Source organism: Aspergillus pseudodeflectus, assembly GCF_044049435.1.
Source record: "Aspergillus pseudodeflectus strain CBS 756.74 chromosome Unknown BJX68scaffold_52, whole genome shotgun sequence".
Taxonomy (NCBI): Eukaryota; Fungi; Ascomycota; class Eurotiomycetes; order Eurotiales; family Aspergillaceae; genus Aspergillus; species Aspergillus pseudodeflectus.
In genome coordinates, this window is record NW_027263828.1 from 16,399 (window position 1) to 31,379 (window position 14,981).

The 14,981-nt window shown below is 52.9% G+C and overlaps 6 protein-coding genes across 6 annotated transcripts; 5 read left to right on the top strand and 1 right to left on the bottom strand.

The window, feature by feature from the left end:
- Positions 1-220: 220 nt before the first annotated feature.
- Positions 221-2,120, top strand: BJX68DRAFT_257797 (FAD-binding oxidoreductase; the record flags this gene model as incomplete). The annotated part of the gene is made up of 2 exons (XM_071043407.1): positions 221-516; positions 572-2,120. 2 exons carry the CDS (start codon positions 221-223, stop codon positions 2,118-2,120), a joined length of 1,845 nt encoding a protein of 614 aa, XP_070894966.1.
- Positions 2,121-2,537: 417 nt separating this feature from the next.
- On the top strand, positions 2,538-3,956 carry BJX68DRAFT_270699 (uncharacterized protein; the record flags this gene model as incomplete). The annotated part of the gene is made up of 5 exons (XM_071046739.1): positions 2,538-2,849; positions 2,904-2,988; positions 3,039-3,577; positions 3,625-3,765; positions 3,819-3,956. The coding sequence occupies 5 exons, from the start codon at positions 2,538-2,540 to the stop codon at positions 3,954-3,956; spliced, it is 1,215 nt and encodes a 404-aa protein (XP_070894967.1).
- A 3,196-nt stretch (positions 3,957-7,152) lies between these two features.
- On the top strand, positions 7,153-8,109 carry BJX68DRAFT_244823 (uncharacterized protein). The gene is made up of 2 exons (XM_071041384.1): positions 7,153-7,275; positions 7,332-8,109. The coding sequence occupies exon 2, from the start codon at positions 7,619-7,621 to the stop codon at positions 7,982-7,984; it is 366 nt and encodes a 121-aa protein (XP_070894968.1). The 5' UTR covers positions 7,153-7,275; positions 7,332-7,618; the 3' UTR covers positions 7,985-8,109.
- Positions 8,110-8,676: 567 nt separating this feature from the next.
- On the top strand, positions 8,677-10,350 carry BJX68DRAFT_257799 (pyruvate kinase-like protein; the record flags this gene model as incomplete). Its single annotated transcript, XM_071043408.1, has 1 exon — positions 8,677-10,350. One exon carries the CDS (start codon positions 8,677-8,679, stop codon positions 10,348-10,350), a length of 1,674 nt encoding a protein of 557 aa, XP_070894969.1.
- A 1,862-nt stretch (positions 10,351-12,212) lies between these two features.
- On the bottom strand, positions 12,213-13,810 carry BJX68DRAFT_257800 (putative dimethylaniline monooxygenase; the record flags this gene model as incomplete). The annotated part of the gene is made up of 4 exons (XM_071043409.1): positions 12,213-12,557; positions 12,612-12,971; positions 13,023-13,617; positions 13,665-13,810. The coding sequence occupies 4 exons, from the start codon at positions 13,808-13,810 to the stop codon at positions 12,213-12,215; spliced, it is 1,446 nt and encodes a 481-aa protein (XP_070894970.1).
- A 365-nt stretch (positions 13,811-14,175) lies between these two features.
- Positions 14,176-14,954, top strand: BJX68DRAFT_244827 (2-hydroxychromene-2-carboxylate isomerase). Its single transcript, XM_071041385.1, has one exon. The coding sequence runs from the start codon at positions 14,266-14,268 to the stop codon at positions 14,914-14,916; it is 651 nt and encodes a 216-aa protein (XP_070894971.1). The 5' UTR covers positions 14,176-14,265; the 3' UTR covers positions 14,917-14,954.
- Positions 14,955-14,981: the final 27 nt, after the last annotated feature.

The window sequence follows — 14,981 nt, forward strand, 5'->3', positions numbered from 1 at the left end:
GCCAGACACGCCGGAGAATTCCCCATAAAATGAGAGCGGGGGAGCAGTGGCCCACAGATGGGGCTCCGGTAGTCGGCAAGTAGAGGGTAATGACCTCGACTCTGGTTCCAGTGCTAATGTGGGGATCTCGAGGAGGGGACGATATAAGGAGATAGAAACCCGGCCGCATACGCACGGTGTACCTCGTAGATACACACTCATCACTAGGGAAGTGACAATCATGGCACCAGAATCTCCATCCCGCCCGCTCCCACCAACCCCTCTCCTAAGCGACAACATCCACAGCGGAATCCCCAAGAACCTCGAGGGGGACGCAAAGATAGCGAAGGAGCGATTGTACTCCAACAAGACCGTCCCCGACAGTGTTCCCCGCGAACGCGACGTGCCGAGACTGCCGCCGAATACGACGAGGGCGAAGTTCGATGCAGCGATTGCGGAGCTCCGTCAGCGACTTGGGGATGACCATGTCCAGCTGAATAATAAGCCGCTGGTGGATGGGTGGTACATGGAGCATCCGTACTTCCACCCTTGCCCTCGATAGGATAGGAAGACAAACGGCTAATGTGTCTAGGAATACACACGACGCCTTTCACATCGCGCAGCAAGAAGAACTCGTTTGCAGCGCAGTCGTCTACCCCTCGTCCACCGAAGACGTGCAAGAAATCGTCCGCTGGGCAAACAGACACACAATCCCCATCTACCCGATCTCCATGGGCCGCAACATCGGCTACGGCGGCGCAGCCCCCCGTGTACCAGGCTCCGTCGTGATCGACCTCGGGCGCCGAATGAATAAAGTCCTCAAGATCGACGGGAGCAGTGCCTCGTGCATGGTTGAGCCGGGCGTCTCGTATTACAAGCTCTACGAGGAGATACAGAAATCCGGCCACCCGCTCTGGATTGATTGTCCCGATCTCGGTGGTGGTAGTGTCATGGGGAATGCGCTCGATCGCGGGGTTGGGTATACCCCCTACGGCGACCACTTTGCAAACCACTGCGGAATGGAAATCGTCCTCCCCACAGGCGAGCTTCTAAGGACAGGCATGGGCGCGTTACCGGGAAAGGACGGCGCAGATAATCCGGTTTGGGAATCCTTCCAGCCCGCATACGGTCCCTACTCGGATGGGATCTTCAGCCAGAGTAACTTTGGCATCGTCACCAAGATGGGCTTCTGGCTTATGCCTGCAACGGGGAGTTTCTCATACATGGTCACCTTCCCGCGCGACGATGACTTCGAGCAGATTATTGAAGTCATCAGGCCACTCGCGCAGCGCGGTGTCTTTGGGAACATCCCGCAGCTCCGCCACGTCATCCAGGAACTGGCCGTTACTGGTAAGCCGAAGAGTACCTGGTACAGTGGCAAAGGCCGGATGCCGCGCGACGCAATCGCCGCCTGCGCAAAGACACAGCCCTGCGGAGATGTCTCGTGGGTCTTCTACGGATGCCAATATGGCACAGACGCCGCGATAAAAGCGCAGATGGATATCGTCCGCGAGGCATTCGGGACGATCCCCGGAAGCCGCTTCCTGTACGCAGACGATCTCCCGAAAGAGCACTACCTGCACGACCGGGCAAAAGTCTTTGCGGGCGTGCCTGTGCTCCGCGAACTCGACTGGTTGAACTGGGTGCCCAACGCAGCGCACATCTTCTTCAGCCCGATTGTGCCGACACGTGGGAAGGATGCAAGAGTCGTACATAATATTATTGAGAAGCTGCACGTGAAATGGGGCTTCGACCTCTTCCCAACACTTACAATCGCTGGCCGAGAGTCACACTACATCGGGAACATCGTGTACAACCGCTTCGACGCAGACGAGAAGCGGCGAGCAACAGGTCTAATGCGCGAGCTTATCGCCGAGTGTGCGGCCGAGGGGTACGGCGAGTACCGGACACACCTGCTCTTCGCGGACCAGGTTGCTGCAACGTATGGGTGGAATAATCAAGCCTTGCGACGGTTCAATGAGACGATCAAGGACGCGCTTGATCCGAATGGGATCCTTGCGCCCGGTAGGAATGGGATCTGGCCAAGGTCGTATCGGGGGAAAGGGTGGGAGATTACGGGTAATCGGGATATACAGGGGGGTGTTGTGCCCGTCGAAGCGGGTGAGAAGGCGAAACTTTGATTTACTCGTTAGTTACGACATAATGAGATGCGCTGTTCTACGGTTATTCCCATTCTCCCCATCGCCAAGTAGTTCGGGTCTAGTGGGGCTGTAGGGGGTATGCTGGGGGTGGACCTGGGGCCCCGGGATTCCCCCAATACCCCGCCTTGAACATCCACTTTGCAGTGGTAACCTCCTGTATATATGGAAGCAGTTTATTATGGACACCGGGACCTGTTGCCTGGGCACATATTGCAGATTGAGTGACCAGCGAGCTAAACAACCGGAAAACTTCAGGGCGAAAGCGTCGTACGTACGACGTATATTGTCAAGATGAAAGGTTAGTTGCCCCAGAAAGCTTTTCAGCAAGTATCGAAGGGCTGACTTCGTATTATAGTAATCATCGTCGGAGCAGGCCTAGGCGGCTGCGCCGCAGCAATGGCCATGCACTACCAAGGCTTCGAAGTCGAGATCTTCGAAAAAGTGCACGAATTCCTGCGGCTAGGTGACTCGCTCGGTCTCGGCGAGAATGCGCTTAGATTACTCAAGCGATGGGGTCTGCACGATAAGCTCATCGCCCTCGGCAACAAGTCCGAGTTCATGCAGATCCGGCACTGGAAGACTGGACAGATTATGGCTCAGCAGCCGGCTATGGATATGGCGGGGTATATTGGTCATCGCGGCGATTATCACCGGGCGTTTCTGGACCGAGTGGAGGAATTGGGAGTCAAGATTCATATGGGGTGCACTGTGAGACGCTGGCAAGTGGGGATTTGGCAGATCTCGAACTAATGTGGTTCCAAGGTCGTTTCCTACGGTGAAAACGAGCCTTCTCTAACACTTGCAAATGGCGAAGTGCACAAGGCAGACGTTATCATTGCAGCTGATGGTACGTTAACACTTGATATCAACCCAACCTAACACTTTTAACCAATCCAGGCATCAAATCCCTCGCCCGCGAACTCGTCCTTGGCTTTGAAGACAAGCCCAAATCCTCCGGCTACGCCTGCTACCGCGCATACTTCAAAGGGGCGCACCTAAAGGAAGACCCGCTCTGCCGCGAATTCGTGGACAAAGAATGCATCAACATCTGGATCGGCCCCGACGTGCACCTCGTCCAAAACACCCTCCGCGATGGGGAGGAATTCAACTGGATCCTCACGCACAAGGATACAGAAGATATTACCGAATCCTGGTTCCAGCCGGGGAATATGGATGATGTCCGTGAGACGATCCGGGACCTTGATCCGCGGATTGCGGCGGCCGTCCGGAAGACGGAGGAGTGTTTGGATTGGAAAATTTGTTATCGCGATCCAATTCCGTCGTGGGTTAGCAAGAGCCATAAGATTGTTCTCCTCGGGGACTCGTGTCATCCGCATCTGCCGACGAGTGCGCAGGGGGCGTCGCAGGCGACGGAGAGCGCGGCGGTGCTCGCGTTGTGTTTGAAGTTTGCGGGGGAGGGGAATGTTCCTCTTGCGGTATGTTGGAGATCGGATCTGCTGGAATACCTCTAACCGTGCTGTAGACTCGAGTGTACGAGAAACTGCGCTTCGATCGTGTCCGAAAATGCCAGCGAAATGGCGAAGACGTACGGGACAGGTGGCACGGAGCGCTGAAGAAACTACACGCTGGCGATACCATCAATCCGGAGGACGTTATGATGAGGGTGAGACTCACTATCCATACGGTCGAAGACATGGCTAACCAAGGTCGAAACAGAACCGCTGGCTCTACCCCTTCGATGCCGAGGCCGACGCGATCCAGAGATGGAAGGAGACGGCGGCCCTTGTGGAGGAGGAGCTGGAGAAAGGACAAATCACCCCTTTGTTTACCGTGTCTAGTGCCATTGCGGTTTGAGGGCCGCTCGGTCTTGTAGTGGGTAGACAAATACTCTCTCGACATCAGTGTGCTTGTCCTCCGTAGTAGGTAGGTAGGGCCATCAAACTTGGAAGGAGTTCGGCCTTTCTGAAATAATGGACCGGTTTATGCATTTCTTGCTTGCATAGTCGTCAACTGTTTTTCCATGCTTTCCCGGCCAAAGAAGTCCTGTCGCGTCACAATATGCCCATGAGCCTGTGACAGTACGAGATGATAACAGAATTTGCCGTAGGCTAACGCGGATTCCGGTGTCGTTTGAACTGGGCTTCGTCGGCGACGGCATATTCCAATGCCACGGTATCAAACAAAGTAGGAAATAATGCCGATCACACCCAGTGTTTTAGAGGTCAGATTCGTCGTAGAATGCGATGGAGAATGAGCCGTCCTTGGCACCACTCTAAGTTGCCCAAACCGAATCATAACAGTCCAGAAGGCGGCCTCTACGAATATGCCACGTTGGGTCATCCTCTGGGCGAGTTGCTTCCAGAAAAGGGAAAACCGAATTCAACGAGGGCATCAAGAAGTCTAGATCAGTCAGGCGCATACCTGTGAAAGGAGACCATTATCACAACGTACAGTCTGGTCGAGCCCGGACCCTGAAGACGATCATGTCTAGCATTTCCACTTCTTGGCGCAGCGGTCGACAGAGTACATCATCAACATCCTGCTCTGTTAACGAGCCCGCAAGATGGGAGCGAAAATCCCGCGCAATGGCTCTGACTCTTGTGTTAGTCGTCGTCCTGCAAGCTAAAGTCATCACCCACTGTTCTTGGACTTCGAACTCGACATGCTTGCGTTTGCTCTCTGATATTTTCTCTAGCGGCCTGGGACGTCTAGAACTCACCCTGAGATGCCACCTGGGGGTGAAGGTGTATGATCGCGAAAAGCCACCTCTGTAGGGAACCGAAAGACAGAGAATACCAGACGCAAAACCAGTAGCGTACTGGCATCCTCGCCTTTCGTCCGTCTCTACTATATCATCTCACCGATTACCTCTAGGACATAAAACTCCTAAGCCTTCAAGGACGGTCTCGTTTGGGGAAATTGCAAGTCATCGGAGCGGTAGTTGTGCCATTTCTCTGGGACCGATATAGGGCCAGCGTCATAGTATCTTAAGCACCATGCAATGGACTATAATCAACACTCTAGCGCGGTGAATTATCGGGAATTGTGAGGTCAATCTCGGTTTCTAGTCGAAGTGGGAGCTCGTATAGATAGCCCCCGCTGATTCTGCTTCGTTTTCGTATTGCCTGTTGAACCTTTTGATTAATATACCTGATATAAACATATAGTGCCAGGCCAATTGTCTCTAGGACAATAATAGCCAGGCTAGCGACATGACTAAGGGTATTAGAATGATAAGAACATGATACAGAAGTCTAGTTGCAATCGACTGACGGGGTTTATTTAATACCGTTGCCACGTAGCAATCCTTGCTTCCCTACTAACTATACTGTTATATCCCCGTCTCTTCAAATTGGGTTGAATTACACGAACCTTGGCATCTCTCGCCACTTTCTTAGATAGGGAAGTAAACCAAAAAAAAAAAAAAAAAAATTAATGTGAGGACACGTCGGCGCGCACGGCTCCGCGATCCTCCATTATAATCACACCACATAGAGGGCAGTCGTCCTGAAGAAGAGGGAAAAACCACAATTTATCTGTGCAGTTACTGCAGGTAGTCGGAGTAAGTATGCGTGACGCAAAAGTGCCGCGCATGAGACTCAGGATGGGGTAAGCCATACGCTGCGCGAGAACGGTTTCGACGCGCCGCTCAGTAGATAGAATCTCTGCAACTAGCATACAGAAAAGATGCCATGAGGTCATTTGATCAACGGCAGTTTGCACAGATGGGGCCGAGGGTCCACGATTCGGCTGCTGGTTGGAGCATCAAGTTGACGCAACCAAACATGGGTATGAGCAAGGCAAATGATGGAAGAAGAACCCAGTAGATAATGTTCGCGCAGTTCGCGACCTGTACAACCCCCACGGGGCAGTTTGAAAGCTTGGCGCACGGGAAATGGGGATCTCGGTAGTTAGACCAACGAGGCCCATCGGCAGGGAGCGACCTGTAAGAGCTTCTGAGGACGGGAAACAGGTTGGGAAACTCATACCATGAGCACCAATGGTAAGGGCGGATGACAACAGAATGCGGCTGAGAATGCCATTTTGTTCGACTTGCGTCAGTCTGGATGATGAGGTCGAGGTCGCAGATGCTTACAACCTCTGCTGATAGCGGATTGAGGATGTCGATGGTGTGGGGAAACGGTCGGTCCGACATAGTCGCTGGAAGAGGCGCTAAGAGGATGTGCTGTAATTTGGCGGCATCCTTCGGGGGAAACGGCAGGCACAGAGTCCACGCTAGCATTGTTGGCCATCCCAGGGCAGGACAAGCCGGATGGTAGACGACGCTTCCTCTCCGCAAGATCCGGGGTAGGCGACTTTTCCGTGGCTGACTAGGGAAAGAGACGGGCGACGTACTCGACCAGCCAACCACTGCCCTGCGAGCGGCCTGTGCATTCTGTGGGGGCTGGAAACGCCGGTCTGCCTTCTCATCTCTACTCCAAGGCCCCGATTGGACGAAACTAGCCCCGCCGCGTGTTCGCGCCGCATGTTGAATCCTGCCCCCTGAGTTTGCCTGATAAAACGCGGATGGTACCGTTTCCCCCACTAATTTGGAGCGTCAAGTGAATTAACCAGGTGGTATGCAACATGTTCCCGTACGTACCGGCAAGCCCCCTGACAAGAAGGGCGGAGAATTATGCCTACTTGCGACAGCTCTGGGAGCTTCAGGAGGGCCACGCTGAGTTTAAGCAGGAGACACCAGAGCACACGGAACAGGAAACCTCGTCAGGCGCGGGAAGACCGGTATCTGAGCAGGCCAGCCTACGGCTCCATCACAGCGGAAGCGAAAGCGGATCGCAAGGCCGCAGGCAGCAGTCGAAACTAGCCCGAATCTTCATCCCTGCCAGACTTCAGAAGACAAGGTCTCTGGAGGATGGAAGTGGTGATCATCATAACTGCCATTCCCCTTGCATCTCACCCCCGTTGCTCTCTTCACCAACCTCGACTGCTACTAGGTCAGAAACAACAACGGATACTGCCTCAACAACGGCTAGTAGCGTCGCGGACCCGGCGAAGCATATCTTTCGCTCCTGTGCGGACCTCCTGGCGAACCCATTCTCCCGTCATTTCGAGTTGAATCCTCTCCTCCTCAACATCCCCCACCCGCTGCTGTCCGAGGCTCATCCGGGGAATCGTAACCTCAGGGTCCTTGACTTTGGTGGCATTGAAGAGAGTATGCTGACACCTTCCTTCGCGTTTCATAGCTCCTGCTGATTCCCGCCAAAACAGACGTGTACACACAGGCGATCAATCGACTACCACACGTTGAAGTATCTCACTTCACAGAGCCCCAATTGTTCACCAGTCATCCACCCTATCTACCCTTCGACTCAAATAACTTCGACGTGGTCACCACGCGGACGCTCTATAAACTACTGTCCAATCCTCTTCATTCTCAAAACCCAGAGCCAGCATCATGGGTTCGACAAGTTCACCGCGTGCTGAAAAGGGGCGGCAGCTTCGAGTTTCTCTTTTTTGACAGTCATCTTAAGCATGCGGGACCACTGACAAGAGAAATGGAGCCCTTTCTGTACGAGGAGCTGCCGACATTCTGTACCTGTAGTAGCACCCGGACAGAATCACCGTGCTCCTGCTCTTCTCTCGCGGGTCCAAGCAACACAGACACTATGACTGGAGCTCGCTTTCTCGAACTCCTTTCCCAAGAAGGGTTCGTGACGGAGAAGAGCACGACGCTGATGTTTCCACTAACTCTTCTTTCTTCAATCTTCACACAAGATGGACAGCGTCTTAAAGACGATGCTCAGAGTCACCATGTCAGTATGACTCCGCTGCTTGTTTCACTCTTGAAGACTATCGATGAGGAGTGCAAAACATCGCAAACTGCATGGGGGTGTATCATAGGATACGCGCGGAAACAATAGCGGGCAGGGAACCAGCATGAGGACAATGTATTCTGTAGTCTGAAACCCACTTAACGAATAATGAGGTCTTGGGAAGTCTAGGCTTAGGTGCTCATCAGACGAGCAGGGGCTTTAAATCATTATCAATACATGAAACCAGAAATTGAATCGCGAGGGCCATGAGAACTGAAAGCAATTCGTCAACAAAGTCTGAACGTAGTTTCTAATATCCTCTTCTACTATAACAAACGGATCTGTCTCTTGCTCAATCAACTCAATTAGACTTCCATATTTGAGGACCTTCTTAATCTCTAGCACCGCCACATCGCATGCTGACATTAAGATGTTATAGTGATAGTGCAGCGTAGCTCCAAGGCCTGAGTGTGGACATAGGAATAAATATAATGGCTCCGAGCTGATGCCACGCCCTGTACATGACATGGTCCGCCTCACGGGTATTTCTCCTCGTTCACCTACATTGAGGCCTTCGACCGGCATCTATGGTATACCGTGAGCCTGTAGTCCACCAGAAGCCAGAAGCAAACGCAGTAAATTGCGCGGAACGGAAGGCTTCGAAGACTGGCCTGCAATTCCGCCCCCACCAGCACGACGGCCAACTCCGACAGGCAACCGGCCATCAGCGAGTAGAGCTTATCTACAGTTTCGATCTTCTTGTCAACTACTCACCCTCATCCACACTCATCACTACCAAGATGGTGACATTTCGAGATACTGACCCCGAACTCATCAAGGCCCTGGAGCAGCCGTGGCATCTGGACACGCTGGCCCAGGTGCGCACTGGTAAAGTCGAGCCGACGTTTTCCACTCGAGAGCCATCAGCCATCTACAAACAGATCCGAATGGGCGCTGTAACCGTGACTGCTCTCGGATGCGAAGGCGACGAACACGCGTTTGAACTCGGCGGCGGTCCCGAAAAGGCTTTGCTGCAGTACAGCATTCTCCATTACCAGCAATGGAAGAAAGAACTACCCCAGAGCGACGCGTTGTTCGTTCCGGGTGCCTTTGGCGAGAACCTCGTCGCGACCTATGCGAACGAGCGCAACGTGTGTATCGGCGACGTGGTGCGGATTGGCGGACAAGTCATCGCGCAGGTCACAGGCCCGCGCCAGCCGTGCTACAAACTCAACCATCGGTTCCAGGCCGAGCACATGCCGACTCGATCGCAAGAGCTGTTTCGCACGGGATGGTTCTACCGCATCCTAGAAGAAGGCACGATCCAAGCGGGTGACGAGATCGTTCTGCTCGAGCGGCCGAATCCGGAGTGGACCGTCGCTAGGATCCAATTCTATCTCTATCATGATATGCGTAACGAGGAAATGATGCGGGAGATATTGAGGATAAAAGAACTTGGCTCCGAATCGCGCGGCTTCTTCACAAACAGACTGAAGAAACAGTTGGAGAATCAAGCCAGCGGATTGCTAGGCGCACCTGAGAAGGCTTTGACCACCTGGAACGAATACAAAGTTCTCGACAAGACCAGAGAGACGACGCGTATCTATTCGCTTGTCCTTGAAGCACTGGCTCCCTCAGAAGCGCCTACTGTGGTAGCACCTGGATGCCACGTCAGAGCGCGTCTCGGTGGAAAGCTCGTCCGCACGTACTCTGTTGTTATGGGAGATTCCAATCGCTTCCGACTGGCGATTGCACTGAGTGAAACAAGTAGAGGAGGGTCCAAGTACGTTCACGACAAGTTACACCCCGGGGACGTTATTCAAATCGGCCCAATCACCCCGAGCTTCCCCCTGGCAGAGAGCGCTGACCATCACGTCTTCATTGCTGGCGGCATTGGAATAACTGCATTGATTGCTTCAGCTCAGCACTGCCAGAGACTAAGCATTTTATACCACCTGCACTACCTCGTGAGAAGCGCAGATGATGTCGCTCTCAAGCCGCTTCTGGCCGAGTTTGGCTCGAATATGACCGTCTACGACAAATCCGCCGGCAAGCCCTTCGACACAGCGGCTATCCTGAATAGAATCGACGACCAGACCCATGTATACTGCTGCGGACCCCAGCGACTACAGGATTCTGTTTCAACAACCGCAACTGAACTGGGAATCAACCCGCACAATCTGCATTTCGAAGCGTTCGAGGCTGCCACGCCCGGAGACCCATTCACCGCGCAGCTAGCGGAGTCAAATATATCGGTAGACGTAGAGGAGAACCAGACACTGCTCGATGTCCTGCGTGAGACTGGGTTTGATATTCCATCCTCGTGCGAGGCTGGCAATTGTGGGACCTGTCGTGTGGGAGTCAAAGAGGGGCGAATCGATCATAGAGGGAAAGGGCATCCGGAGGCAGAGAAGTGCTCTACCATGTTGAGTTGCGTGTCTCGCGGGGTCGGGACGATTGTATTGGAGCTGTAGAAAGTGCCAGGAGGGATTTGGGTAGAATTTCTTACAGTTCATGATAATAGCCATCTTCACCTTGCTAGCTTCCATTTATACTTCAGGAGTCCTTTTACTAGTGCTGCCCTGTAAATGGGGGGTTAAAAATGCTAAATCACATATGCGATTGATTTATAATGATCTGTCCAAGCGTTGAAAGAGCTCTTTCCTGCGCTTTCGAACCTCTGCTTCTGTACCCCTGCGCAACTACCACTCTATTGCCCTCTTCACTCCTACAGGGTTGTGCTGAGGTTCGGGGGCTGGTGGATATGCTCGCGGGCATCAACCGGTGATGGGGTAGACATTGTCGGTCTAGCCCGGGGCGTTGGTCCAGCAATGCCATTTGTGGGAGATATCAATGTTAGACGCGGTAAATTCGTGGATATTGAAGAAGAGCGGTACAAAGATAGGATGCATGCCGTTAAAATGCACTCTTTTGATAATACGATGTAGTTACGATCTCTTTACTCGAAGTTTCCACGCAGCTCCGCGCCTCAGATGCATGGATGGCTGATGGTTCCCAGGGGTTAGCTGGCTCCCCAAGAATGCCACAAAGTCTTAGCTCACTCGACGTGGAGATGTGAGCCTACATACTTATACACCCTACCAAGTGGTGGCTCGTAGTACTCTCCGAACCGTCATAGCCATGGCAAATCGTACGTAGCATGTACCGCCAGTTCCAGCTGAAAGGCAGCACGCCATGGCCTCCTTGTAGAAGTAACCGCAACCTCACCGGGAGTCTGTTGCCCACGTCAAGCCTTTGCCGAAAATGAGCGCATCGATACCCTCACCACGTCCATCGAACTGCCTCTTAATATCTACCCCTGGCCAACCAGGCCGTCTAAGATCTTTTCTGAGCTACGAAAGGGCAATGGGGCTGTCCAAACAGTGACGGATTAGATGACACTGCATGCTGAGGTCATTGGATTAAAGGGGCGTCGGGGGTTGGACAGCGAGATAGAAGTAGCCAGAATGCAGAATGGGGATATCTGGCTCGGTATAAAGGATGGGAATCCAAGTGTATGTGCTCAAGCGCAATAGAAGCTTTACAATTTCTTCCGTCGGCACAGTTGATATCTGTGCGGGCTTAATTTCAGTCCTGCAAAGACCCCGATTGGATAAATTCCATTTCCCCAGACAAACCTCTCAAGCACCGGACAACAGCTGACTCGCTGGATTGGATCCCTCTTTCCACCGTCCTTTGTTGCGATGGTCAACGATTCGGACGAAAACCAATCGTCCGTGTAGGTAAGTGGCTCCCGGACCCAGAGGCTGTTTCGGGGTGGGGGAACAGGATTAAGAAACCCTTTGCTCGAAGATTATATAGACATTTCCCTCAACCAGCCGACTTCGAAGATACATTATCTCCTATGTCCCTCTAGATAATGCCGTGAGGCCCGTCCTTCAAAGGCTTCCTTTCACATCCCATATTGTTGGCTTTTGACCACTGGAATAAAGGCTCTTTTGGCTCAATGACTACGGCACTTGTTTTGATCCAATCTTTGATGTTCGAGGCTTTGAACTTTATAAATAGGAAATAGAAAGAATACAAGGACCAAGCGGGCACTGACTAACGGTAACTTCTGCATTGAAGCAGAATACTAGCAGTCACTAAAGGTTGACAACAAGACAAGCGTAAGTCACGCCCTCCAAAGTGAGATGGCTCAGCCCTTGCAGCCCAAGTGCATTACTATTGGACAATTGGGTTACAGCAGGATGGGATGATTCCACAAAGACCTAATCATCCTCTTTGTCTGCAAGAACGCCTCCGCACCGCTTCTGTACACACTCCTCGATCTGCCCTTGCTCGATAGCACCAATTATAACAAATTGATCATTCTCTACCTTAATGCTTGCTCCGCCCTACTCTGATCCTTCTTCCACCACTCAATCCTCATCTTAATAAAGTCCCAGAAAACATCGCCCCATGCCGACTCGTACTTGGGCAGAACTCTGCCTGTTGTGCCTGGAGCTGGTTCACCTGCAAGTTCGCGGAGCTGCTCAAAGTGACTTTCAAAATCCGGCATCAGTGTCCAGAACGGCCCTCCTTCTCCTCGCTCTTCGAGCTGATCTTGTTCCCATTTCTCCATTTCGTCACGGGATGGTAGCGATGCTCGTCCTGCGAGGACACGGGCTGCGGCAACGGCCTGCCATTCGAAGATGCGGATTCCGAACCCTCCTGTTACCTGTTCTGAATTTAGTACGACGCCCGACACTGTAGAGGTATACCAGGTGCATACCATGCCAATAAACGCGAGACTCGGGTTGTCCATCTTGAAGACGTGCTTGTACAGGCCCGCTACTCGCTTATGAACTGGTCCCAGATCTGGCAGAAATGGGAAGCTGAAGTCGTAGCCAGTCGCGAAGACAACGGCATCTACGTCGTGAGCAGTGGAACCGTCTGCGAAATGAATTGCGCCAGTTCCGGGGTCAAAGGACGATATCTCGGAGTGGTTCTCGATCTCCGGGTGCTTGAACGGTGTCTCCCCAAATATCGGCGAGTGTTTGCGAAGTGATGATATGATGGGCAGCTTGGAGACTCGTCTGATATCGTGAAGAGCGTCGAATGCGGAGACCGATCCGCCGACAACAATGACTCGCTATACGGTCAAGTCAGAACGATTCCAGGGTTAACGGACCAGACATCTTACCTTGCCCTTGAACTCGTCCGACGTCTCATAATGCTTGCTGTGCTTGATTCTTCCCGGATATTTCTCATCATACTCAACAATCCCTGGAATATTCGGGATGTTGGGCAGGTAGTAGTGGCCCGTGGCAACCACCACCGCGTCGAATCTCTCTTGCCACCAGTAATCTTTTTCCGTTCCCTCGAGAGATTTGCGCAGCGTCAGAACCCACTCTTGCCCCGTGTGCTGAGCCAGCTCAACGCTCGTTCCGAACTCGACCAGATGCTCATGATTTCCTCGCTTGAACACGGCCTCCACCCACTCGCGCATCACCTCGCGATGCCGGAATGGGGAGTCCGGACCGTACTTCGATAGCGTCCTCTCTGACAGGATCTTCGGAATTGGTTCCTGCGAGAAGCACATTACGCTCGGCGGGAGGTTGCTGTGCAGGTGCTCGTGGGCTCCAGTGTCGGAGAACCGCTGCAGATATGAGCTTGTCTTCTCTGTTCTTTCGGTCTCGCAAGGCAGACTGGGTGGGATTGAAATGGTCGTGTCGGCGCGATGCTCGACCAAGTCCTGCAACGAGGGTATGTGCGCATCTTTTCGAGGTGTGTGAACCCTACATTCTTTAGTTTGCATCGAGAGACTGGTATGCGAACGACAAACCATGTTCCACCTATCACATTCTGTCTTTCAAAGACACGAATTGTGTCGAATGCCTGCTCCCTGACGAGGGCGTCTGTTGCAATTGCACCCGCGGGGCCAGCGCCAATGACGGCGACGCGACTTACATTCAGTACCGTCTTGGTCATGATTTCAACTTGGACAAGAAAATAGTATACGGTAGAAAAGGTTACCAGAATGTGAGGATTAATTTCTCAGCGGAGAAATTCCCAGCCTCGGAGCTTTCCCGACATCGGGCGAATATGGCCTCACGCCAGGTACCCTTGCCTTCTGGTTCGTCAATAACCATGAGGAACAATCTCTTGTTATCGATGGCGTAGCGATAGTATGACTCGTTATGCGGGGAATAAATCCCGAAGAGGCTGTTCTGGGTTTGCTCTCGACAGGACGATTCGCTGGGCGATGGTGTCATATGTCGCCATCTTGGCGCCTCCACGCGCAACGCGATTCGGGCTTCCACGTGGAGTCGCTTCTCCAACTACACCGGTATTTGCTCCAGTACACAGCTGCTTCAATAATACTGTCCAGAGTCAGGCAATACCCTTTGAGCTCCAGCTACGTTCCAGTCCGTTCGCGAGTCGCAATGCCCTCCCGCCCAGTCATCCAGTACTACTTCTCCTTCATCTCGCTATGGTCGTACATCGGCAGCCGGCGCTTCCAGCGGCTCACCCAAGAAACCAATGCCAAGGTCATCCTCAAACCAGTTGACCTCATGTACATTTTCTCCATCTCCGGTGGCCTACCAGTGAAGCAGCGCTCGACGCAGCGCCAGGCCTACCGACTGATCGAGATGGAGCGCTGGCGCCGCATCCGCAACATACCCATTGTTCAACATCCAAAGTACTATCCTGCCGACCCGTCGCTGGCGCATCGTGTTCTCCTCGCCGCTATTGAAGAGTCGGGACACGACGATGCGTCTGTGCAGGAATATGCGCGACTCGGGCTGGAAGCTGTGTGGGCGCGCGAGCTCAACATTGCCGACCCGGAGACGATCGTTAATCTAGCTAAGGAGGCTGGACTTGAGGGAGGGCGACTCCTGGCGAGAGCAAAATCGGAGGCTTCTCTGGCTGAGCAGGAAGCTGCTTTGACCAAGGAGGCGGAGGCAAAGCAGTATTTTGGGGCGCCGCTGTACTCCCTACGGGGAGAGCCATTCTGGGGGCAGGATCGAATCGAGATGTTGGAGGATGCTATTAAGAGTGAAAGGGAGCCTATTATTATCAAAGAGACAGAATAGACATTGTCGTGCGGATAAAAACGTCTGGGCATCTCAAGCTGCGTCTAACAATTCCAGAATTAGAA

Excerpts from the sequence above, each read along its gene's own strand:
- BJX68DRAFT_244823 (XM_071041384.1), top strand. The coding sequence starts at position 7,619 with ATGGAGCCCTTTCTGTACGAGGAGCTGCCGACATTCTGTACCTGTAGT.
- BJX68DRAFT_244827 (XM_071041385.1), top strand. The coding sequence starts at position 14,266 with ATGCCCTCCCGCCCAGTCATCCAGTACTACTTCTCCTTCATCTCGCTA.